This window comes from Xyrauchen texanus, chromosome 48, assembly GCF_025860055.1.
Source record: "Xyrauchen texanus isolate HMW12.3.18 chromosome 48, RBS_HiC_50CHRs, whole genome shotgun sequence".
Classification (NCBI taxonomy): Eukaryota; Metazoa; Chordata; class Actinopteri; order Cypriniformes; family Catostomidae; genus Xyrauchen; species Xyrauchen texanus.
Window position 1 is genome coordinate 1,850,658 of NC_068323.1, and position 25,320 is coordinate 1,875,977.

The window sequence follows — 25,320 nt, forward strand, 5'->3', positions numbered from 1 at the left end:
TTTAAACCCATTTCATTTACTTTAAGTCAAATAAATGAAAAGGTGTTTAAACAAAATTGTTGAACATTATAAATTCAGTATCATTGGTTCATTAAAATGTACTACCTGGTTCTTGGACAGGCAGGTCTTTGGGGATAGGTCTTAGTCTTGGTCTTAGGGGGTTTTGACTTCACCTCTGCCTGTAAAGCGGGAACTCTGTTTCTTCACCCACCATATTGGGTGTTACTTTTTCTCCCTTTCATTTTAATGCAAGTGTACCGTCTCGAGCTAAACAATCTTTGATCAGAAGAGTTTTTAGTTTTTGTTCCAGTTTCTACACAACTGGACATCCAGATACACCTGTAGACCAACTAAACCTCTTTAAATATCACAGACAAATCTCTCTCTCATAAAAAACACATTTTGCCTTTTGGTTTTGTGAGTTGAGGTGAGTTTAGGTTATGGACATCCATCCATCCATCCATCGTCAACCGCTTATCCTGTGTACAGGGTCGCGGGGGGCTGGAGCCTATCCCAGCTAACATTGGGCGAAAGGCGGGGAGGTTATGGACATATGAATATAAAATCACTGACAGTCGATCAGCACAACCTTGTTTGATATGAATCAGTCTGATTTTATCGGACATGTTATTTGAAGATCAGTTAGTCATATATTTGACACTGATTCACAGGTGCTTTATGGTCATTTCACATGTGATTTGGTTACCTGACTGGATTTACCTGTAAGTAACTGTTATCTCTCAGATCCTCAACGATCATTTCAGTCAGATTCATTACGTACAGTGCTGTTGTGTTGCTCCTTTATTCTCCTCAGATTCACCATTAATTATTAATAATTGCTCCCTTTATGACAAATAAACTGAAGAATTATTATTAAGAGGAAAATGTTTCCAAACTTATTGTTATTATGTTATTTTACACGAATCATTCAAAATCTGAATCTAAATTAAAAAGGAACTTTTTGTCAAACAGCAGACAACAATAATACTGAAAACAGCCGAGATGATTTCATGAATATTTATTGAACTTGTGCTCTCAGTTTCATCTGAAGACTGCAAAGAGATTTAAAGTCTAGATTAAAAGTACATGTCAGTCAAACAAGTTATTAAACTGAATCCCGATGATTAAAACATAAAAAAATACTGTTAGGCTAATATAGATTTTCACATACAATCAGAGCAGTTTAATCTCAACATCAGAATATGATTTATACTGTAGTCCCCTTCTGATCGGACACATCTGTGCTCTGATGAGAGCGTTCTTCATCTGTAACATCTGTAAATGCAAAAGAGAAACAATATGATCAATGTATGAAAGACGAGCTTCTTCCAGTCTGTGTGCATTACCTGTATGCCGGGAGAATAATAGCAATAATTATTAAATAATGATAAATAATACAGTCACATAAAAGCTGGTATAATCTGATGAATTAAGTGTTTTCATTTCCTATTGAGAAATATTTTTAAAGTTATTTGAAGAAGTTTAAGTTTGCTATAAAAAGTACATTATGTACGTAACAGCATAAAAATTAATGCCAAAATATTAAATGTCAAATTACAATTCAAAATTTGTTGAATGTAAGACAAAAATGCACATTTAAAAGTTAAAATGTCATCTATGACATCTTATGGAGTGGTGGTGGCGTAGTGGGCTAATGCACACAACTGTTAATCAGAAGGTCAATGGTTCGAACCCCACAGGCACCACCATTGTGTCCTTGAGTAAGGCACTTAACTCCAGGTTGCTCCGGGGGGATTGTCCCTGTAATAAGGGCTCTGTAAGTCGCTTTGGATAAAAGCGTCTACCAAATGCATAAATGTAAATGTAAATGTACTCAACTTCAGAAAGGTCAGGAGGTGCAATGCTGGATCCCTGTACCCTCGAGGGCCACACTCTTAATTTTTATGATATATTTTATCTATATATATAGTAAACATTTTTATAGTAAGGATGTTGGTATGTTAGTTAACAGGATAGTTCGTCTAAAAATGTAAATTCTCTCATAATTTACCCAACTTCATGCCATCCCAGATGTGTATTTCTGACTTTCTTCTGTTGAAGACAAATGATTATTCAATTTATAAATCCTTTGCCTTTTTTTTAGTAATTTTTTTATTTTACTATAAATCTCCAAATGCCAGTGAAAGTAGAGATTCACCCACACCTATCATATCACTTCTGAATACATGGATTAAACCACTGGAGTTGTGTATATATTACTTTTATGCTGCCTTTTTGTGCTTTTTTGGAGCGTCAAAGTTCACTTTCATTGTATGGACCTACAGAGCAGAAATATTCTTCTAAAACTCTTCATTTGTGTTCTGCTGAAGAAAGAAAGTCACACACATCTGGGATGGTATTTTTGGGTGAACTCTCTCTTTTAGTCATTATTTTAAACATAAGGGGTGTAACAGTTTGATTTTCTGATATAGATCAGTTCTGTTGTCACTGTGATTGTCAACTAACAAACAGATGAGTGTTCAACATCACACTCACCAGACATGCGTTCAAAAACCATATATCAAAACATGTCATAAAGATTTGTTCACCCCTTTAGCGTTTAGCGTCGAAGTAGTTCACTAAAAATAATGTGCGTGAAGGCGTCTCAACGCCGTTACTGCAGAAAAACTGTTTTGTTTAGCTATAAATAATGTTGTCATGACGACCACATATATCTGATGAGATATTCAAGAGATTGGACAGATTCACGCCGTGTTGAAGTGAGATTGCGAGCGTGCATGTTTGATTGACAGACCGCTCGTGAGCGCATGTACTGTGTATAAACGCATGCGCAGACCGACCGTCGCTCTCATAACATCAGCCATGCTCCGATATGATTTGTGTTTTATTTGTAACATCCTCTTGCAGTTGAATTCCCTCTCTAATGTGCTGTACAGAACTAGCATAAATCCTCGTGATTTGATCTGCTGCTGATAAATATATTTCTGATGATGATATCATAACGCGGGCCGCAAAAGATAAAAGCACAAATGTGTGTTCCAGTGAGACACTTACAATGCAAGTCAATGGGGTTTAATCTGTAAACATTAAAATACTGTTTCAAAAGTATAGACACAAGACATAAACAATATGTGTGTTAACATGATTTTACTGTCATTAAATCACTTATTAACCACATCTGTGTATAATAGCTCATTTTAATTGTTCCATGACAATGCAATGTCAACAAACCCTAAAATTTAAACTACTTTACAGCTCAAATAATACAAGAGTTTTAACAGAAGAATTAATGTAAGTATTTTTATAAAATCATGAGCTTCATATTTCTGCCTTTAAACCTCCAGAAATGGGCCCCATTGACTTTTTTTTATTAAAGAAAAGGAGGGATGAATCTAAATAAACTGCGGTAATCAACATTATGACACAAATGCTGTTTGAGATTAACTGAATCAACAGTTTAAAAAAGAAAAGAAGCGCTCCTTCACAAGACACTGATGCAGCACAAAAGATGTAAGATGTCCGTCTAGTGCATGTTTATGCTCCGAACACACATTTAGTGACTTCCAGCGACCTAATTCATTGTTTGATGAGAGCTGGCGACACAAGTGACAGTGACCTCTGGTGACTAGATGTGGGTGTGGCGAATGACACAAAGTTGAGAATGAAAATGAGGATTGACTTTCGTGAGTAACAACCGAGAGGAGTGAGTCTGTGTCAGTGGAGCTCACGTCACCCGTCTCTTTTGAGATAATGGAGTCGAGTGCGGACTAGACGGAGCAGCGTTGTGATGTTTCTGTGATTTCATTGTTCTGTACGATTCATTTTTAAACACATGCATGATATAATACAAATGATGCATGGAAAAGGAACTGTCGGCAGTCTGAGTGAGTTTGATTCATTAATAGATCGTTCATCTTATTAATGATATGATATTGAGCATAAAACACTCTCCCTTTTGAATCCATGTCAAATTAGAGTGATATTCTAGTTTTACCTCATCTGTGATCTGGTTTTTAAAAGACATGGTCAGACGTGCATTCCACCAATAACGTTATAGCGACAGCAGTAGGAACGCACACTAGTGACCTCACAGTGCAAAGAATAGAGATAAAGTCGCTGCATGTGTGTACGGGGCTTTAGGCCTTCATATAAGAAGATGGACACAAAAAAGTGTTTTGAGTAAATGGTCGTTGTGTCTTGCTGTAAAAGCATTAGGTACAGTACACACAGTTGTGTTAAATGAAAAACACTGGTACTGCTGGTATTATACAGCTGGAGTCTGTGGTAGTTTAACATGACACCAGTACAGACTTCTGTGAAACAATCGTTTCTTTTCTCATTTGACTTTTTATTTAAAATTTGAGAATATGAACTGGCTAAAGATTTAGAGATTTTACACACGTTTGTTAACAGTGTTCAATAGCTACAGTACACGGTACTGATTGTTTATATTGATTTGTTGAGCCCTCTTTTGGTTACAGGAGACTACATCGAATTAAAAATCAGATGTCTAGAAGATTTTTTCTCCTTCCTGAAATGATGTCATTAAAATGTTCATTTAATTAGAATACAATTAAAATGTTGGTAATATTTAAGTGAAAAATTGAAATTTAGTTTTTCAGCCCTAATCAATAAAAACACAGACTACAATTCACAAGTCAAAGGCTTTTAAGAGTACTTGCATCCAAGAAATGTTTGTCATTGTCAACGTCTTACACAAAAGTACAGATTCTGACACACAACTGTTCACTGTTTAATTTGAATAAATAATATAAATGTTAGATTTTGATATACAGATAGCACATCTTCACACAGAGTCCTCATAAACATGAATATTACATTATTATAATAAAGCAGAGTGTCTTCCTCACCTCCTTTAGAGGCTCCCTCATGTGTTGGTCACAGCTCGCATCCAATCTTCGCTGTCTAGTCTGTATTATTAATATTAAACAGAACCATTTATTTAATGTTAAATATGAATTTAAGGTCAACTTTAATTATTAATCATGTAGTTCTTGATGTATCCCTTCTGTGTTCATTCATCAGAATATTTGACCACCCCTCCATACTTTTAATTTAACTTCTGTTTGGACATTAGACCTCCAAACGCAGAATGCAGTAACTTTCACAACACTGAAATGGGAAAAGACTTTTTGAATAGTTCAGGCAAATGTGTATTTTATCTGAATATAGTTGAGTCTGGTGTTGTCAAAAGTACCAACTTCGGTACCAAGTCGGTACTGAAATTTTAAAAATGTGACGCTTTGAGCGCTGTTGAGCGGAATCGTAAACACTTCTGATTGGCCATTGAGTTCTCGCGCTCATCGGATATGTCTGTGATTGGCTACAATGATCAGCGCTTCAAAACATGTAAATATACATCAATGGCGCTCTTCACACAGCGCTTGCACAGATACACACGGGAGCGTTTGAAAGCAGGACCGGTCCGCTGATAGACTGCTGCTTGTGCTTTCAAAAGCTCCCACTCCGTTTTTAAAAAAACTTTCAAACACTTCCGTGTACTCTCAAACGCTCCCGTGCGTTGATCATTGTAGCCAATCACAGACATATCTGATGAGCGCGAGAACACAATGGCCAATCAGAGGTGTTTACGATTCCGCTCAACAGCGCTTAAAGCGTCACATTTTTTTAATTTCAGTACCGACTTGGTACCGAAGTCGGTACTTTTGACAACACTAGTTGAGTCAAACCCATCTGTCACAGGACTGATCAGTCTGAGAGTCTGATTTTGGTCAGAACATTTTCAGTAAATGTGCAATAATTAATGATCATTTCTGTAAACAAATATAAGAGACTTTCAATATGCAATGATGCTCTATTTAATACAATGAAGAGAAATGTTTACTCACTCCAGTTCACAGTCTGAGTTTTTCAGCACTTCACAGAGCTTCTCCCCTGATGATTGTTTAATTTTGTTTCTTCTCAGATCAAGTTTCTTTAAAGACCGCACTGTTTTCACCTCAGTCAAAGAAGCAACATCTGTGATTTCACAATTATATAGACTAGAAAGAGACAAACACATAAATAGAGAAGAGATTATCTTTAATCAATCAATCACAAAACATGCAATAACTTTAAAACATTTCCCAAAATATGTGAACTCAAGCACTTAATGATCATGTGTCTTGGTTTCGACTATTTCTGAGTGATTTTAGGCACCGAAATACCAAAACAAATTCTTAATTTCTTTCCTTCTCATAGATAGAGATGCAATGATACTTCAGCACTTTATCAGTTATTAGTTTATGTTGACTGTTTTTATTTATTTATCTGTATTAGTTATTGGATATTTATCGATGGATCTTATGTTTTATTATAGAGTCATTTTTCTACCTAATATTAGATTACAGTAAGATTTAGATGACATTTGCCATTCATCTGACATTTAAAGAGACAGGATGAATAAAAATTTTATCATGAATAACTCTGTTTATGAATCAAATATAATTTAATTTCAAAGCTTACAACAATGTTTACTTGTGTTTTTTTTTCCCCGCTGTGAGTTATGCTTGTTAATTTATCCATTTATACATGTACCATTTCACTAATAGGGGGTAGAAAAAAGATATGGGGTCGACTACATATAAAGTAATTGTATTCCAGATCATATTTTAATAATTTATTTTGGCTTTAGTACATTGACAATATAAAATTAAAATATACAATTTAGCAAAGAACATATTGTTTATATATCACACTTACTCTTATTCTTGCACAGTATGAAGGGTATATTATACATGAAAATAGATCACAAGGGGATCATCATATTTGTGGGTTCTTGGCATCAAAATGTTTGAAATCCCCTGCTCTAATAAACTTATTCAACTAATTATCATCAGTTATTGGCCATTACATGACAATTATTATTGATAATTGTTACTCTGTATCAGACAGAATGTAATGTTGGTTCATCCCTGCTTGTAATTGAACATTACTCACATCAGTTTCTCCAGTTTACAGTGTGAATCGTTCAGTAGATCACATATGTGATTCAATCCTGTGTTCTTTAGTTTATTCCCACTCAGGTTCAGATGTCTCAGGTGTGAAAGATTTGAACACAAAGCTGAAGTCAGAGCAGAACAACCTTCATCTGTCATTTCACAATCTCGTAACCTACATTGAGAGAGAGAGAGAGAGAGAGAGAGAGAGAGAAACGACAGAGAGAAGAAACAAACAATTTACTCTGTAAAGTTAAATGCTAAAGTTAAAATACTTAAGTTGCAGAGTACTGAAGCCTGATAATGTTTACAATATTGAGAATAACTGCTTAAAAAATATGGGATCAGAAAAAATGCAGTAACAAAGTAAGGTGAAGTTATCAAATTTTAATTCTAATCTGATCATAAGCTGCTAAAACACTACAGCTTATAATGTTTTCTATTTGTACCATAAATACATCATTAATCTAAGCAGCTAATCAACCTTTCAGTTCATTTGCTGTTACTATAGCTGGTGTAACACATTACAGTTTCATATGAATACATCGCTAATATACTGTATATAAAAGGTATCACTGACATTTATATGTACATAGCCAATGTTCCCACAATACATGAAGGTAATATTCCATAAGTTATGTTTTAAAAACAAAATATAAAACCACTTAAAATACTCACAGAAGTTTGTTGAGTTTACAGTGTTTATCTTCCAGTAGAGCAGCGATCTGCTTCACTTTTGAGTCTCCAAGTTTATATCCATTCAGATTCCAATCTCTCAGGAGTAAAGGATTTTTACCAAACTCTTTAGTCAAATACTGACAGGCTTCTTCTGCAGAAGGACTTTTTAACAACCTGTAGAGAAGGGAAGTTACAGCAGTATTACATTTAATTCTCAACTAAACTTGGTGTAATGAAAAATCTACACTCACCAAGCACTTTATTAAGTACACCTGTACACCTACTTATTAATGCGATTATCTAATCAGCAAATTGTGTGGATGCAGTGCAATGCATAAAATCAAGCAGATAAGGGTCAGGAGCTTCAGTTAATGTTCACATCACAATCAGAATGGGAAAAAAATAGATTTTAGGGATTTCGACCATTGCATGATTGTTGGTGCCAGACAGTCTGGTTGGAGTATTTCTGTATCTCCTGCGATTTTTGTTTTTTCACACATAGAGAATGGTAAGAAAAACAAAAAACATCCAGCGAGTGGCAGTTCTGAAGACGGAAACGCCTTGTTGATGAGAGAGGACAACGGACAATGGTCAGAATGGTTTGAGCTGACAGAAATGCTATGGTAACTCATAATAACTCTGTACAATTGTAGTGAGCAGAATAACATCTCAGAATAATCAACATGTCAAGCTTTGAGGCAGATGGGCTACAACAGTAGAAGACCAGGTTCCACTTCTGTCTGCCAAGAACAGAAAGCTGAGCTGTTTTTATTTTGTTTTAGTGCCATTCTGAGTAAACACTACAGGCTGCTGTATGTAAAAATCCCAGGAGATCAACAATTAAAGATATACTCAAACCAGCCCATTTGGCACCAACAATCATGCCACGGTCCAAATCACTAAGATCACATTTTATCCCCATTCTGATGGTTGATGTGAAAATTAACTGAAGCTCTTGACTTGTATCTGCAAGATTTTAAGCATTGCACTGCTGCCACATGATTGGCTGATGAGATAATCACATAAATAAGTAGGTGTAACTAATAAAATGCTCAGTGAGTGTGGAAAATATATTGCTCAACTTTGATTGAACAAAAGATTGTGTAAATTACTGTATTACTGAAATAGTAAATATATAAATAATAAGTCTGCATACAATTCATTTTATAATATTTTATGGCTCACCTCAGTATTTTAAGTTTACAGTTTGTATCCTGTAGTAAATCATAGAGCAGTTTCACTCCTGATTCTCCAGGGTCATTTCCTCTGAGATCCAACTCTATCAGGTGTGAAGGATTTGATAGCAGAGCTGAAGACAGAGCTTTATATCCTTCTTCAGTAATACTGCAGTTCGAAAGTCTGCAAAAATAAAACCCTGTCAATATCTGTGCGTAAAATAAAAATGAATGTGTGGCTTTAACCCTATAACACAGTGTATCAAATATGATACACAAAGTTTGACAGCTCCCGTTTCACACTCTGTTCAAAACGATGAGCCAAATGACGTATGGCATGCAAGTTTCTCAAGATTATGGCACAATCTGGTGGTTATATGTGGATTAAAATGTGGTTTCAATGTTTATGTCAATCTATTTTAAATGACAGCTGACATATACTTTTTATAAGATATACTTAAAGTGTGAAATAATATTTATGTGTATTTTCATATATGCAGTCTGCTCTGTCATTATACAAATCTCATTATTTTACAATACAAGCTATTATGATGTCATCTTACCATAATTTCCTGAGACCCAGTGAAAATGTTTTACAATTTCTATTTTTTAAATGTCAGTATAGAGTTTGGTGCATAAAATACATATGATAGAAATAGTTGAATTGAACTGTGATAAATTTTAATTCATATTTATACACGTAGGAGAGGAGGATGTCATGGCCAAACAAAATGAGGTCTTTCTGAAAAGCCCAGGAAGTCCTCTGATAATACCCCAAGATTTACCACTGTAGCATGTACAGGCCAAGAAAACATTAAAATATGTCAAATATGTCCGACACAAAAATTAATTGCTGGGCCTCAGGTGTATAATGACCTTTAAAGGCTAATGTATCAAATATTATACATAAAAAGAGCATGTGAACTTTTTTATGATTTCTTTTTATATTTTGTTTAAATGGTACTAAAAACAGTTTAATGTAAAAAAAAAAAGATTTTCTGACAATTCTTTAATATGTCAGGCTTTACAGGGTTAAATGTGCCTGTTAGGTAAAGGTGTGTACCTGTCTATCATACTGAAACAAATGAGCACACTGGAGAATCATAATTTACTGAAAGGTTTAGAGGATGTTCAATAATGATAATGGTCCATTTCTTAAACTAATGCCACATGATGGCAGAAACCATACTGACCAATATTTTTCCATCCACAAATTGTAGGGATATATGCTTGAACTGGTCTATATTTAATTTGTATAAATGTTTTTCAGGCAGCCTTTTTTTATCTTGATCTAGTAGTCTAAAATATTAACATCCAGTTCCATTTACGATAATCTTTCCGCTGATGCAGATGGAACACCATACTGAAATACTGACAGTATTTCCTGTAGCACTATTTAGCAGCAGCGCTGCCCTGATACTAAACCTACAGCAAGTAAATGAGCGCTTTAAACTTTACTCTCGTTGGCATGAATGCTATCGTGTCAAACATGCTGCTCTCCAGGTGCTCTCAATATTTCATCATCAGCTATTCTGTGAGGACCCCAATTTGAATCAGATTAATGTTGGTCACAATATCACTAATAACATATGTAACTGTTTAAACTTCAATAACGACATGTCTTCACGCATTTGCATAATACTTATTGATTTGTGTTGCAACAAAACGCCAAAGACAGTAAACAAATACTAGATAAGTATCTCTGCTGTGATGTTCTCATGGTTTTTACTGGTTGCTAATACAACTATTGATTTAAAAAAATTATAAGTATATGTTGTAACATTAAGTTCATTAGTCCATGTTAACTAATGTTGTTAAATAATGTTAACAAATGAAACCTTTTTGTGTTACCGTAATTTTACTGTGTGGAACATAAACATAAATGCAGCATATACAGTGCATCCAGAAAGTATTCACAGCGCTTCACTTTTTCCACATTTTGTTATGTTACAGCCTTATTCCAAAATTGATTAAATTCATTATTTTCCTAAAAATTCTATAAACAATACCCCATAATGACAACGTCAAAGAAGTTTGTTTGAAATTGTTGCAAATTTACAAAAAAAAAAATCACATGTACATAAGTATTCACAGAATTTGCCATGACACAAAAATTGAGCTCAGGTGCATCCTGTTTCCACTGATCATCCTTGAGATGATCTGTGGAGAGAGGAGAACCTTCCAGAAGAACAACCATCTCTGCAGCACTCCACCAATCAGGCCTGTATGGTAGAGTGGCCAGACGGAATCCACTCCTCAGTAAAAGGCACCTGGAGGATTCTCAGACCATGAGAAACTAAATTTTCTGGTCTGATGAAACAAAGATTGAACTCTTTGGCCTGAATGGCAAGCGTCATGTCTGGAGGAAACCATGCACCGCTCATCACCTGGCCAATCCCATCCCTACAGTGAAGCATGGTGGTGGCAGCATCATGCTGTGGTGATGTTTTTCAGTGACAGGAACTGGGAGACTAGTCAGGATTGAGGGAAAGATGAATGCAGCAATGTACAGAGACATCTTTGATGAAAACCTGCTCCAGAGCGCTCTGGACCTCAGACTGGGGTGAAGGTTCATCTTCCAACAGGACAACGACTCTAAGCACACAGCCAAGATAACAAAGGACTGGCTACGGGACAACTCTGTGAATGTCCTTGAGTGGCCCAGCCAGAGCCCAGAATTGAACCCGATTGAACATCTCTGGAGAGATCTGAAAATGGCTGCGCACCGACGCTCCCCATCCAACCTGATGAAGCTTGAGAGGTTCTGCAAAGAAGAATGGGAGAAACTGCCTAAAAATAGGTGTGCCAAGCTTGTAGCTTCATACTCAAAAAGACTTGAGGCTGTATTTGGTGCCAAAGGTGCTTGAACAAAGTATTGAGCAAAGGCTGTGAATACTTATGTACATGTGATTTTTTTTTCGTTTTTTTTTTTTTTAATAAATTTGCAAAGATTTCACACAAACATAAAATTATTAATTTAATCAATTTTGGAATAAGGCTGTAACATAACAAAATGTGGAAAAAGTGAAGTGCTGTGAATACTCCGGATGCACTTTATCTTGCAAAATGGCAAAGGGTACAAAAATAAATAAATAAATTGGAGATCGGTATCGACCTCAAATTTCCTGATTAGTGCACCACTAATTTTCACACACACACAGAAATAACAACTGCTTATGAAGCAAAATATACTATAAGTGCCAAGCATACAGTTTCAGTATCTACTGTCGTGTATTCTTCTGTTAAAACATTTCAAATAAAATCCAGAAGTTCCCACCACCCAAGCTTTTTGTGTTCCAACACATGAATATACATATAAAAAAACTTTTCGTAGCCTGTGCCTTACACTTTAGTGGTGAGAATGTATGAGCTTTTTTTCTCCATTAACAAATCAAATCAAATCACTTTATTGTCACACTACTATGTACACAAGTGCAACAGTAGGTGAAATTCTTGTGTGCAGTTCCGAGCAACATATCAGCCATGACAGTGACAAGACATATACCAATTACAGTAAACAACATTTACACAACACAATTTACATATCAAATGTACACATAATTACACAATACAATAATAATATACAATGTACAGTAAACAATACACACAAAAATACATGTAATATAGAATACACATACAATAAAAAAACATATAAAGTGTATAATAAATATACAGTAGTATTGTAAGAAATACAATTTATTGATATATTGATTGTGAGAGATCAAGTGTTCATAAGTCTGATTGCTTGGGGGAAGAAGCTGTCATGTAGTCAGCTGGTGTGGGTCCTGATGTGCCGCCTGTTATATGTCCTGGAGGGAGGGAAGCTCACCTCCAATGATGTGTCTGGCAGTTCGCACCACAATTTGCATGGCTTTGCGGTTGTGGGCGGTGCTATTGCCGTACCAGGCGGTGATGCAGCCAGTCAGGATGCTCTCTACAGTGCTGGTGTAGAACCGTCTGAGGATGTGGTGGTTCATTCCAAACTTCCTCAGCCATCTCAGGAAGAAGAGGCACTGGTGAGCCTTCTTCACAACGGCCTCAGTGTGGACGGACCATGTGAGTTCCTCAGTGATGTGGACACCGAGGAACTTGAAACTGCTGACTCTCTCCACCGGTGCTCCATTAATGGTGATGGGGCTGTGTTCTCCATCTTTCCTCCTGAAGTCCACTACAAGCTCCTTGGTTTTACTGACATTGAGGGAGAGATTGTCCTCCTGACACCAGCGTGTCAGAGTGTGCACCTCCTCTCTGTAGGCTGTTTCATCATTGTCAGTGATCAGACCTAACACCATTGTATCATCAGCAAACTTAATGATGGCATTGGAGCTATGTGTTGCCACACAGTCATGTGTGTACAGGGAATACAGGAGTGGGATGAGAACACAGCCCTGCGGGGCTCCAGTGTTGAGGGTCAGGAATGAGATGTTGCTGCCCATTCTAACCACCTGATCCAGGAACCAGCTGCACAGCGAGCTGTTTAAGCCCAGAGCCCGGAGTTTCTCATCAAGCTTGGAGGGCACTATGGTGTTGAATGCTGAGCTGTAGTTTACAAACAGCATTCTCACATATGTGTTCCTTTTTTCCAGGTGGGAGAGAGCAGTGTGTAGTGTAACCAACATCTTATGGAGTTTTTTTTGTTCCGTGCCAAAAACTACATTTCCATCCAAGGATTTTTTGTGAAAAAATGTTTTAGGGCATCAAAATAAAGCTGATGGAAATTCAAAGTGTCGAAATAATATTTTTAATTTGAAGGTTTAAGGTTTTTAATGGCATTAATGCAAAAATGTAGTGTCATGTGACATGTTTTATCACATTTGTCCTTACAACAAACAGCGTAATGGAGAGGAACACTCGAGTTTCTCAATAATTTTAAAAGACACATTACCTTTATTCTTGCTGGAAGTTTTTCCAGACTTTTTGTGGACTGCGTGTTCCTGAGCCGGTAAAGATTATAGCATCTTTTACCAAAACGGCCAGTAAAAAAAAAAACATTTTATATTAATCCCGGCAGATAAAAAAAACAAATACAAAAATAATGTGAGTCTGTCCTGTTCATCCTGTCGTTTAAGTTCTCAGAGTGCCTGAGGTTGATGTTGGCCAACGAGAAGACGTGCTTCTTTTTATTGTATTAATAACAGACATGGGTTTTCAGAACAGAAAAACAAACAAAGAAAGAAAAGTCAGCTCCACGGGGATTAAACAAAAGTTTTTCACTAAGTGGTGTTCATTCTGAGGCGAAGACCCCCAGAGATGCACAGTAGGATCAGTGCTTTCCTTCCTGCAAGAGAAGTTTTAGGGACGTATTTGGCTGTATTTGGCTGCTATATCAGCACATCATGATGCAGGGGACAGTAAGTATTTAGGGAAGCACGATTTGGACATCAATTTCCTGAGAGGCATGAGGAGGTTAACCCCCCCCCAGGGGTTTACCTTGTTTGTATTAACTCCTCTCCTCCTTGTGTAGGACCTACCTCGGTGCCGCTCCGCACGACGTGCTTCAGCTTCGACCCGGTAAGACCGTGTCATGGTATTCCACTATGAAGCCCCCCCCAGGGCCGGGTGTGGTCTCTGCGGTGTCCTCCTCTTTGGAGGGACACCACCCAACATGGCCTTTATATGGCCCCCAGCTGAATGATATTGTTCCTTTTCTGGGGAGAACAATAGAGAGGTGGCTATGGCTGTGCCAGCCTGTCCTTAAACTTCTGAGCATTTAGCCACTCCCCAAGGTGTAAGGGACCACTTCATGCCTGCCAGAGTGTTTGGGGGTAGTTATACAATGGCATGCTGCGCTGGCTACGAGGCACACAGAGTTCTGCCTGTCTCGCATTGCCAGTCTGCGTAACTCGGTTCAGCTCTTGTGGCATTTTCCATTGAGACCCCTAGTGTCAACTCATCGACACAATGTCGAGTGAGTGACAGATAGGGAACGTCATGGTTACTGATGTAACCTCCATTCCCTGATGGAGGGAATGAGACATTGTGTCCCTCTTACCACAACACTGAACCGCTGAAATGGCCGGGTCTTTGGCTCAGCTTCTCAGTGCGAAACCTGAGTGTGTTTTTACAAGCGGCACTCCTTTTATACCCGTATGTCCGGGGGAGTGGCATGCAAATTCCACACGCCAAATCTCATTGGCCTTTTCTCAAAGATTAGAGATGTCTGGGCTCCCAAGAGTGAACCTTAATGTCAACTCATCGACACAACATCTCGTTCCCTCCATCAGGGAATGGAGGTTACATCAGTAACCATGACAGTTTTTTGTAAGGTTAGTTGAATTGATGAATTACTAAATTTAATACAATTAGGGCCATGCAATCAAATAATGGCTTCAGATTCTTTACACTTCATTTATTAAATACATTTTGCATTTTGCATGACTAAAAATAGGGAACTCTGTATTTCTAATTTCGACTGAATGAATTTGAATTGCTGAATTTTTATTTGTCCTGTCAAATGGCACTCACCTGAGTATCTCCAGTGTACAGTTATTTTGTAGTCCAACAGAGAGCATCTTCACTCCTGAATCCTGCAGATTATTATTGCTCAGGTCAAGCTCTTGGAGACTGCTGGAGTCTGATCTGAGAACTGTAGCTAGAGCTGAACAGCTTTCCTCTGTTAACTCACACTTACTGAGCCTGAAAATAAAATGAGATGTTAGAAAATCTTCTCAATGTTCTAAACTACTATCTTACATTCTAAACTACTAGACTGAATTATTAGATAAAGCTTTGCAAATGTACAATAAACTCCCCTAATGTGAAAAATAATGGTCTTTATTAGACAAGTCTTGATGGTGGTTAAAAAAACTGTTCACTGATAATTCCTTTTAACAAGGCAGACCTTGTAAACACGGTCAGTTTCTACAGCTGGACCCCACATTAGATCTTGTTTAGCTAATTAACAATATATGGGATTCAATACTGTGCTAAGACAGCATGGTGGTCTGGTGTTAATAAAGGCAAGTTATATTGCTGCCATTCTGCAGCTTTTTTTCCCACTTTTCTATCAAAGTCTTATGGCTTGGTTTTCTATTTAAAAACACCAACATAAACGGTTATTGCTTACACATAGCTATCTGGAGGCCTGCAGGTAGCTTTCTCTGATTCTCTTTCATTATCTTCGGAGTCTTTTTTTTTACACACCTTACCACAAGAACTGTTGTTCTATCAGAAAGACTTGCAGAATTGAGTAAAGTTAGGATGACATTTATTTGATGAATTTGAAACAAATATAATGTCTCTCTTTTGCGTCAGCCCCATCTGGTGGTCCGAAGAGATGGCACACTGAAACAGCAATGTTATTATAAGCATACATATAGCTGATGCATTATTGGCTAGGAGTTACCTAACTAATGCTGCGATGATATACAGCTGCAAGTCTTCCTGCTAGAACTACACTGCACTTACATTTCTTTAAAATATCAAATTGTTTTCCACAATAGACAAAATAGACACTCAGACTTAAAGGGCCCATTTACACTCAATCACTTTTACTTATTGGATTGCTATCTGATTGAAAAAGCTGATTCCATATACACTTGATCAAATCAGATATAAATGCGATATATAAATCAGATCTTAATCTGAATCTTAAATTCCCATGCTACATGCAAATAAAACAGAGTTCACTTCCATGATTATAATAATTCCTGCCAGTGAATTCAAAAGATATAATATATTATTTGATTCCAAGTGACTTTGCCCAGTGTAGGGAATAAAGGAAATATGACATTTAGAAGTGAGCTTTAAATTGCCCTCATTCTCACACCAGTATATGTAAGGATATTTGGTATGCTAAATTTAGAAGGGAATTTAGGGTCTTGAAATATGTGAGCTATGAAATAAATTAAAACGTCCTTATTGTACCGTATTAGGTAATTAAATGTATAACTGAATTAGTCATGTTCGACAACCATTATAAATTAGATAAATTACAAATAACTAGATTATTTGTCTTAATAGATTCTCCACCATTGAAATCGTAATACAACGCCTAGTTGTCACACCAAGGCTGCATTTGTTTTATGGTTCATGCTCTCACTGCGAGAGCATGACCATGGCAACGTTGTGGTCACGGCTTGTTTTCATTCCTTCTTCCCACAGGATTGAGGACTATGCGGCTGGCGCTGGAGGCAATCTGGGGATGGCAGCGGGTGCAGCACAGCCGACAAAGCTCGCTTCCTCAACACCCCTGTCTCCCAGTTCGGCCTCTTCGGCGACACCGTCGAGGACTTCGCCAAGCAGTTCTCTGCGGTCTACAGACGGAGGCCATATCTCACATCATGCCCCACCGCAAGCCTGCCGCCATGGGCCATGCCCCATCTGCTTGCCGAGGGCATCCCCCTGCGGCTAAGAAACACCCTGCTCCGCCTCAACCCGGGCCCAGCTCTCAGCCCCAGTGTCAAGCACCCCGCAGGAGGCGCACGCCCCCTGTCTCATGGACCCCCCCTCGAGGACCCGGAAGTCTCCCAGGCGCTCCTGAGAGTCCGAGACGTTAGCTCTGCAAGTACGCATTTCCCCCCAGTGAGCCTTCTTGCACAGGTGCAAGTGCCTTCTTGCACAGGTGCTGTGCAAGGTCAGTGAGGACGAGGAGCAAGTCACCCTAGTGGCTCCGTATTGGCCCACTCGGACTTGGTTCTCGGACCTTACGCTTCTCACGACAGCCTCTCCCTGGCCCAGAGTCCCTTCCACCAGACACCTTTATGCCCTAAACTGGCGCCTGTTTGCGAATTGGTGTTCTTCCCGGGCTGAAGGTCTTCCACAGAGGTGCGCAGTTAGGTCAGTGCTTTTATTTCTGCAGGAGAGGTTGGAGGGGAAGCTGTCCCTTTCACCCTAAAGGTGTATGTCACCGCCATCACGGCCCACCACGATGCAGTAGACGGCAAGTCTCTGTGTAAGCATGACTTAATTCCCTCTGCTGAATTGTGTCCATATATATAGAAAGTGAATGGTGACTGAGAATGTCAGTCCCTAACATTCTGTCTAACATATTTTGTGTTCTAGATAATACAAAGCCTCACACTGGTTTGGAACAACATGAGGATAACAGAATATTAAATTCTGGCTGAACTATCCCTTTAAAGGGATAGTTTACCCAAAAATGGAAATTCCCTCATCATTTACTCACCCTTATGCCATCCCAGATGTGTATGACATCCTTTCTTCTGCAGAACACAAATTAATATTTTAGCTCTGTAGGCCAACATTTTTATGCTCCTAAAAGCACATAAAGGCAGTATAAAAGTAATCCATAAGACTCCAGTGGTTTAATCCATGTCTTCAGAAGTGATATGATAGGTGTTGGTGAGAAACAGATCATTATTTGTAATTTTTGCTAGACAGCAGGGGGCGATATGTAGAGAAGAATGCGAATCACCAAAAACACAAGAATGTGAAAGTTATCTTTTTCTCATCCACGTATCTCATATCACATCGTTTCTGAAGATACTGATTTAACCACTAGAGTTTTATGGATTATTTTATGGACCTACAGAGCTGAGAAATTCTTCTAAAAATCTTCATTTGTATTCAGCAGAATAAAGAAAGTCACACACATCTGGGGTTGCATGAGGATGAGTAAATAATGACAATTGTAATTTTTGGGTGAACTATCCCTTTAAAGGGTCTTGTCAGATCTGGATGAATTTGTCAATAAGAAGAAAGGTTTGGAAACATTTCTAGTAATTATTACAGTGAAAACATAATCCCACAAGGACATTATATATAATGCTAACATCTAAACTAAAGCAAGATCATGTTTTATTAATGCATTCTTTCACTATTTCATAGCTTTTAAAGTCCTGTGTGGATTCTTGTTTCAGTGTAGTTACAGTTTTCAGTGTCGTAAGTATTTAGATCCTGCTCTCTAAATGCAGAGTACACGACCTACATAGGGCACCAACTTTGAGCGTGGAATACTCACTGTGTCTGAAACCGCATCCTATCCACTATATAGTGCACTAATTCGAGGAGTGTCTGAATTCTAAGTGAGCCACTCGTTCCCTATTTTTGTTCACTCATTCTTACCCACAATGCACTCTCTCATTACTTTCAAGTGTAAATTTCAAGTACACTCGATGATGGTTAATTTCCCACAAGAATAACAAATAAGGCCCAAGTATTTTAAATATGTTTAATTTAATATGTGACATTGTTTCTGCACCAGCCCAAGAGCTCCAACACTCTCTTCCGAATTCACTCATTTCGTTCACTTACTGCTGAGATATAGTGTACTAACTGCATTCACTATATAGGAAATAGTGAATGATTGCGGACACAGCCACTCGTCGCCACGATTGCATTGTGCCCACACATCTCACACGCGTGCGCCCCAGGCTGTGAATGCGCAGAAATGTTGTCTGTTCACACTCCAGTTGTCGATCACGTGAATGGCAGTGATATACGCTTAACTTGAATGAACTTGATTTATGCAGTTAATCCACCTGATGTAGCTGTGATAGTTTACAGTACCCCCGCAAGGGCACGGAGTAAATGCATAAATACTGCTTATGACATGCGGGACAAAGCACACTGATATATTGCTGCACTGATTTAAAAATGTACACTTAAAAACTGATGTCATAAGAGTCCAGTTACAGAATCACCCTGAATATGACCATCCCAAGCCGGCGTTTGAATTAGAGCCAAAATGTACCTCAGCATGCTGCCTGAAGTTGGTGCTGTGACTTTAATATTGAAATATCCACTTGTCTTGGTTTTAAATGAAGGCATTGCATTACAGAACTATTCTTTTTTTCACTGTGTGGAGTGAAGAACGTGTTTCACTTTGAAGAGTTTGATGCTGCAGCACTGATGACTTGAGTGACAGTCTGTGACGCCGGCTCAGCGTGGGCAGCTGTGAACTTCCTCTCTCGTAAAAGCACCATTCAATAAATTACACATACATTCAAATTAAACCCAGTAATGTAACGAAAGTAACGCCACAAATTGTAAAGTAAAAGAAAAAAAATATAATTAGAAATTGACTTGAGTGAGAGTAAAAAGTACCTACTTTTAAACCTACTCTAAAAGTACATTTTCCCCAAACAAGTTTCTCAAGTAAATGTAACATGTTACTACCCACCTCTCCATATATTTGAAAACAAGCTCATATACTGTACATATTCAGCATACTATCATGTGTCAGTACATTCAAGTAGACTTTTCTACCAGCCCGGAGACATGCTCCGGATTTCTACCAAGGAACCTGTGACAACATCTTAGATGTCACTCATCTGGGACTATCATTTATCATTAAATCTTCATGTCCCTCATGCATAGGGACAACCATGTAAAAGAGTCTTGTCAGATCTGGATGAATTTGTCAATAAGAAGAGAGGTTTGGAAAAATTTCTAGTAATTATTACAGTGAAAACATAATCCCACAAGGACATTATATATAATGCTAAAATCTAAACTAAAGCAAGATCATGTTTTATTAATGCATTCTTAGATGTCACTCATCTGTAAACACCTCTATAATCTCTATAATCACTTCTATAATCAGTCTTAATATAGGTTCCATTCAATCCCACATGCTCCAAAATATGTTTATGCCGTGTATGCCAAATATGTGTATGCAACCATTTGTGTCATTGTGTGTACAAACCAAATGCTTGTATATGTTTATTTAGGCACGGATACATATACCAGTGTGGCGCTAATTTACACACATTTTGTAATAAATTTCACAATTACACCTAACTGACATTTTTAGTTGTTTACATTTACAACATTTTGTCTTTTGTTACACAACCTACCTCAGTTTCTGCAATTTACATTTTTTACTCTCCAGTCCAGCACAGAGCAGCTTCACTCCTGAATCCTGCAGATTATTATTGTTCATGTTCAGCTCTTTCAGATTGGTATCTGATCTGAGAACTGTAGACAGTGCTAAACAGCTTTTGTCTGTAAGGTCACAATCATTTAGCCTACAAGGGAAAGTCAAAAGACTTTATTACATTGAATATATACAATATTTATCTAAATAGAAGTAGAAAATATATTTAATATAATTTTTTTACACAAACAGAAAGTAAACTTTGAGGAAAGTGGGATAACCCATCATTGCAACAGCTCTTAAAACCCCATACATCAGTATATACTGATTCATTAACACATTTACTAGATAAAGAAATAAGATTGACAATGAGTTAAATATCTGAAGAGTTGTTTGTCTCTCCAATTAAAGGAGGATTTTAGCTAGACTTGACTGTAGTTTGTAAAAGTATCTTGAGGTAAAGATCCTGAGGGTTAATGATTCGAGCATTTAAGTTGGGTTAAAACCGTACTTTACATGTCCTTTATAATGTGCTGAATATGATCTAAAATGTGATGCTGTACATCTTTTCTCTGCTTTCTCTTTCTCTTCTTTGCTTTAGAACATCATTTTTATACACAATACATACATATAAATCTAAACATAAGCGATTTGTAGCATTACAATTGAATTGCACTAGATTGTGTCCTTTAAATACAAAGATATTGTTACAATTCCACCATACAACAGTTTTAATAACTCATCACACGAAATACACTAATTTTGGCATCTGTTTATCAAATGATTCAATTTGGTATATTATATAAATAATATTAACCATTGAGGGATATCAATAAATGTTTGTTTTTTTTTCAGTTGATTGTAAAAATGTGACTTCAATATTAAATTACTTACAAAGCTCTTTTGGAGGTTTTGACAACTTGCACTAATCTACAGAGACACTCATCTGATTTCTTGAATTTCTGAAGATCAAACTCCTCCAGCTCCTCCTCTGATGTCAGAAGCACAAAGGCCAGAGCTGACCACTGAGCAGGTGAGAGGTCAGCAGATGAGAGACTTCCTTTTCTAAGATGATTATGAATCTCCTTCACCAGAGTTTGGTCATTCAGTTCATTCAGACAGAAGAACAGATTGATGGATCTCTCTGGAGATGCATTATCTTCAAATTTCTGCTTGATGTACTCAACTATTTCAGTTTTGCTCTGCTCATTGCTGTCTTGTTGTGTCAACAGACCTTGTAAGAGTGACCGATTGGACTCCAGAGACAGACCGAGAAGGAAGCGAAGGAAAAGGTCCAGGTGTCCATTGTCACTCATGAGTGCCTTGTCCACTGCAGTCTTGAGCAAATCAATCATTGTTTGACTTTTGTTTTCTTGTTCTGTGCTGTCTTGGAAAAATGCACTTTTCTTGTTTGTGTCCAGAATCAGATGAGCATAAAGAGCCGCCATAAACTCTTGAATGCTCATGTGAACAAAGCAGTATGTGGTACCAAGAACAATCCCCGTTTCCTCCTTAAAGATCTGAGTACACATCCCAGAGTACATGGATGCCTTGGAGAGGTCAATACCACAGTCCTCCAGGTCTGTACCATAGAAAATCAGGTTGTTTCTTTCCAGCTGATTAAATGCCAGTTTCCCCAGAGAACGGATCGCCTCTTTATTCCAGGAAATATCTGGGGAGTATTTTCCATCATATTTTTGACTGCTCTGCTGGATCTGAAAGCGGAAAAAGTGTGTGTACATTTGTGTCAAAGTCTTAGGAAAATCATCAGACTCCAGCAGTGTTTTGGAGACGTCATCAGCCTGATTGCTCTTATTATTTCTTTTCTTCTCCAAAATGTTTTGGAGCACAGTGGCTGATATCCAGCAGAAGACTGGGATGTGGCACATGATAAAGAGGCTCTTTGATTTTTTTATGTGATCAATGATTGTGTTGGCCAGATTTACATCCGTGAACCTTTTCTTGAAGTACTCCTCCTTTTGTGGGTCATCAAACCCTCGCACCTCTGCCACCAGGTCAATATACTCAGGAGGAATCTTACTGGCTGCTGCTGGTCTGGTGGTTATCCAGATGTGAGCAGAAGGAAGAAGATTTCCCTTGATGAGATTGGTTAGAAGAACATCCAGAGTGGCCGGAGATGTGACATCACGACAAGTCTCATTACCCTCAAACTTCAGAGGAAGTCGACATTCATCCAATCCGTCAAGGACGAAAAGGACTTTGAATTTATCATTTCTTGCGAGGTTCAGACCTTTTGTCTCTGGGAAAAACTGACTGATAAGGCCCATCAAACTTTGTCTATCATTCTCCTTTAAGTTCATCTCTCGGAAAGGAAGAGGAAATATGAAGCTGATATCCTGATTTTCATTTCCTTCGGCCCAGTCCAGAACAAACTTTTGCACAGAGATGGATTTTCCGATACCAGCAACTCCTTTTGTTAGTACAGTTCTTATTTCCTTGTCTTGGCCGGGTGGTTTGAACAAACTTGTGCACTTAATCTGTATCTCTGGTGATTCAGTTTGCCTGGATGCTTTCTCAATCTGTCTTACCTCATGTTCAGTATTGACCTGTTCACTACTACCCTGAGTGATATAGAGATCTGTGTAGATTTTGTTTAAAAGTGTGGAGTCACCATGCTTTGCAATTCCTTCAAGCACACATTGATACTTCTTCTTCAGGTTTGATTTGAGTTTTTGTTGATAAATGAAGACCAGCTCGTCTAAACACATACAGAAGATCAACAACACAGTGTAAACAGATATATTGATAGTACTTTAATCTCCTACATTTCACAAGCAACAATATGGCACATTGTAATGTCATGAGCTACTTACCTTCTAGAGTATCAGCAAGTTCATCTTGTTTCATACTTCTCAGGAAGTAGAGTATGATATCAAGAGCCGCTTCTCTGATATTGTTTCTGTCCTCCTTTAAGTCCTTCACAAAGTATTGTGTGTTTTCCCTTTTTATTATTTTCTTCATCCTTTCAAGCTCATTCTTCAGAAATGTGATTATTTTATTCTCAAGATCCTATAATTAAAGCAAGGAGAAAAAAAGAACAACAAAATGTAAATAAATCTTCTATACACATAATAAAATGTTGGTTTAATTTAAAGCTGAAGTGCGTGATTTCTGCCACCATATTGAATTGCTCAAATTACAGGTTTTTCAAATACTCCCGTCTTCCATTGATCAAACAAGTTCTGCCCCAAATTCATGCCATTGGCAGAGTCAGTGTTGTTGTGTTGGGCTCAAACAAACAGAGAAATACTTTTATACACGTATGCAAATTCAGTACAGTTGAAAAAGGTGGCAGAGCGGGGGGTGGTATGGCATGTTAAAGGTTTTATTTGCCACCACATTTACAATTTACAATCTTCTGTGATATTTTTGCCCTGAGCCCTTGTTAATTTCTGAACACGGTTCAGAGCAAAAGTATTCTTGAACTAAAAGCAAGATACAGCGCAATGAATAATGAAGAACGCAGGTGCCTTGAGATGCGTTTTTAACAGTTGAAGTTATTTTAAAATGCAAAATGTAGCAAAAATACATTCATCTCATGCATGTTTATAAGAAAAACATTTTTAAGACAAGAACAGAGGAAGCTTTATAAGGAGCGAGGATTCACAGGAGAATTCTGTGAAAATCATGTGTCGAATCACACAAGAATAAATTCTCCTCTCCCTTCACATCTGGTACAAAAGTTGTAAAAATGTTTTACAACTGCTTTTAAAACTGTAATTAATTGTCACATACTTCGACAGTGCATATTGAATTTATAGGATTTATTCTTAATATCAATGAATTAAATCTAAACACAACGGCAAGCGGAGCCGAAATCGGTGACATATCGAAATCTGTGACTAGGCTGATGTTCATTCAGTAAGTTTGCGTGAGGAAGCATTTGGTGCTTGTGCTCAATGAGCGTCACCGGGCACTGACAAGTGATGCGAGAAACATGCGCGTCGAGGAGGCGGGGCTATTTAATGCAAACAGATTTCTTAGTCACATGCTACGACAAACTAATTAATACGATTATTGTGTTTTGTCTTTTAATATTGTTGTTCTTAATTACTTGTATTATTCAGTTTTTTTATTGGGTTTGTGCATGAAATATATTTATTTGTAATATTTGTATTATTGTCTTTGTTCTTCGTCTTACATCTATTCACAACACTTACAGTGATTTATCCACATTGGTCTATGAAAAGCAGGTACACCAATGCTGACAGTGGAATATTAAATTATATTGATATAAGAGGATGCCAAAATCTGATACCCCTCTTTAATTTCAACTACAGTGCGTGTAATGTTTACCAAACTCATTCAGGTGATGTTTAATCTCTTCAATGTTATCCACTAAAAGATTTATTCCTGTTGTATATGACAAAGTATAGAGAAACAGTACAGTCACCAGATCTCACAGTACATTAGAGATGACTGAAATCTGTTACTCCTCTTTAATTTCAGCTAAATGTGTCTAATGTTCACCAAACTCATTCAGGTGATGTCTAACAATAAATGTTTCTGCTAAATTACTCATTAATGAAAATGATGTGAATATTCCAGGGTGAAGAGAGTTCATGGAAGAGTGGAATTATTTTTCCTTATACATGTTAGATTTTACAAAGACATCTGGCATGTATACCTAAAATGAATGGGTTCAATCATTACCAAAAAAGAATAACTTTACATTGTGCTTGTTTTCAGTGGTTATTTTACTGAAAAACAGTAAAGTATTTGTTTAACTTTTGAGTTCAGTATTGTA

The 25,320-nt window shown here is 37.5% G+C and overlaps 1 protein-coding gene across 1 annotated transcript in view; it reads right to left on the reverse strand.

The window, feature by feature from the left end:
- Positions 1-1,010: 1,010 nt before the first annotated feature.
- The window catches only part of LOC127640008 (NACHT, LRR and PYD domains-containing protein 3-like), a 43,616-nt gene continuing 19,306 nt past the window's right edge, over positions 1,011-25,320 (reverse strand). Inside the window, exons 6-15 of the mRNA XM_052122381.1 lie at positions 23,387-23,582; positions 21,447-23,271; positions 20,533-20,703; positions 15,239-15,409; positions 8,784-8,957; positions 7,599-7,772; positions 6,922-7,095; positions 5,832-5,984; positions 4,833-4,892; positions 1,011-1,275 (exon numbers count right to left, since the gene is read on the reverse strand). Coding sequence (XP_051978341.1) covers positions 4,850-4,892; positions 5,832-5,984; positions 6,922-7,095; positions 7,599-7,772; positions 8,784-8,957; positions 15,239-15,409; positions 20,533-20,703; positions 21,447-23,271; positions 23,387-23,582 — 3,081 coding nt within the window. The 3' untranslated portion in view covers positions 1,011-1,275; positions 4,833-4,849. The remainder of the gene's footprint in view (positions 1,276-4,832; positions 4,893-5,831; positions 5,985-6,921; positions 7,096-7,598; positions 7,773-8,783; positions 8,958-15,238; positions 15,410-20,532; positions 20,704-21,446; positions 23,272-23,386; positions 23,583-25,320) is intronic.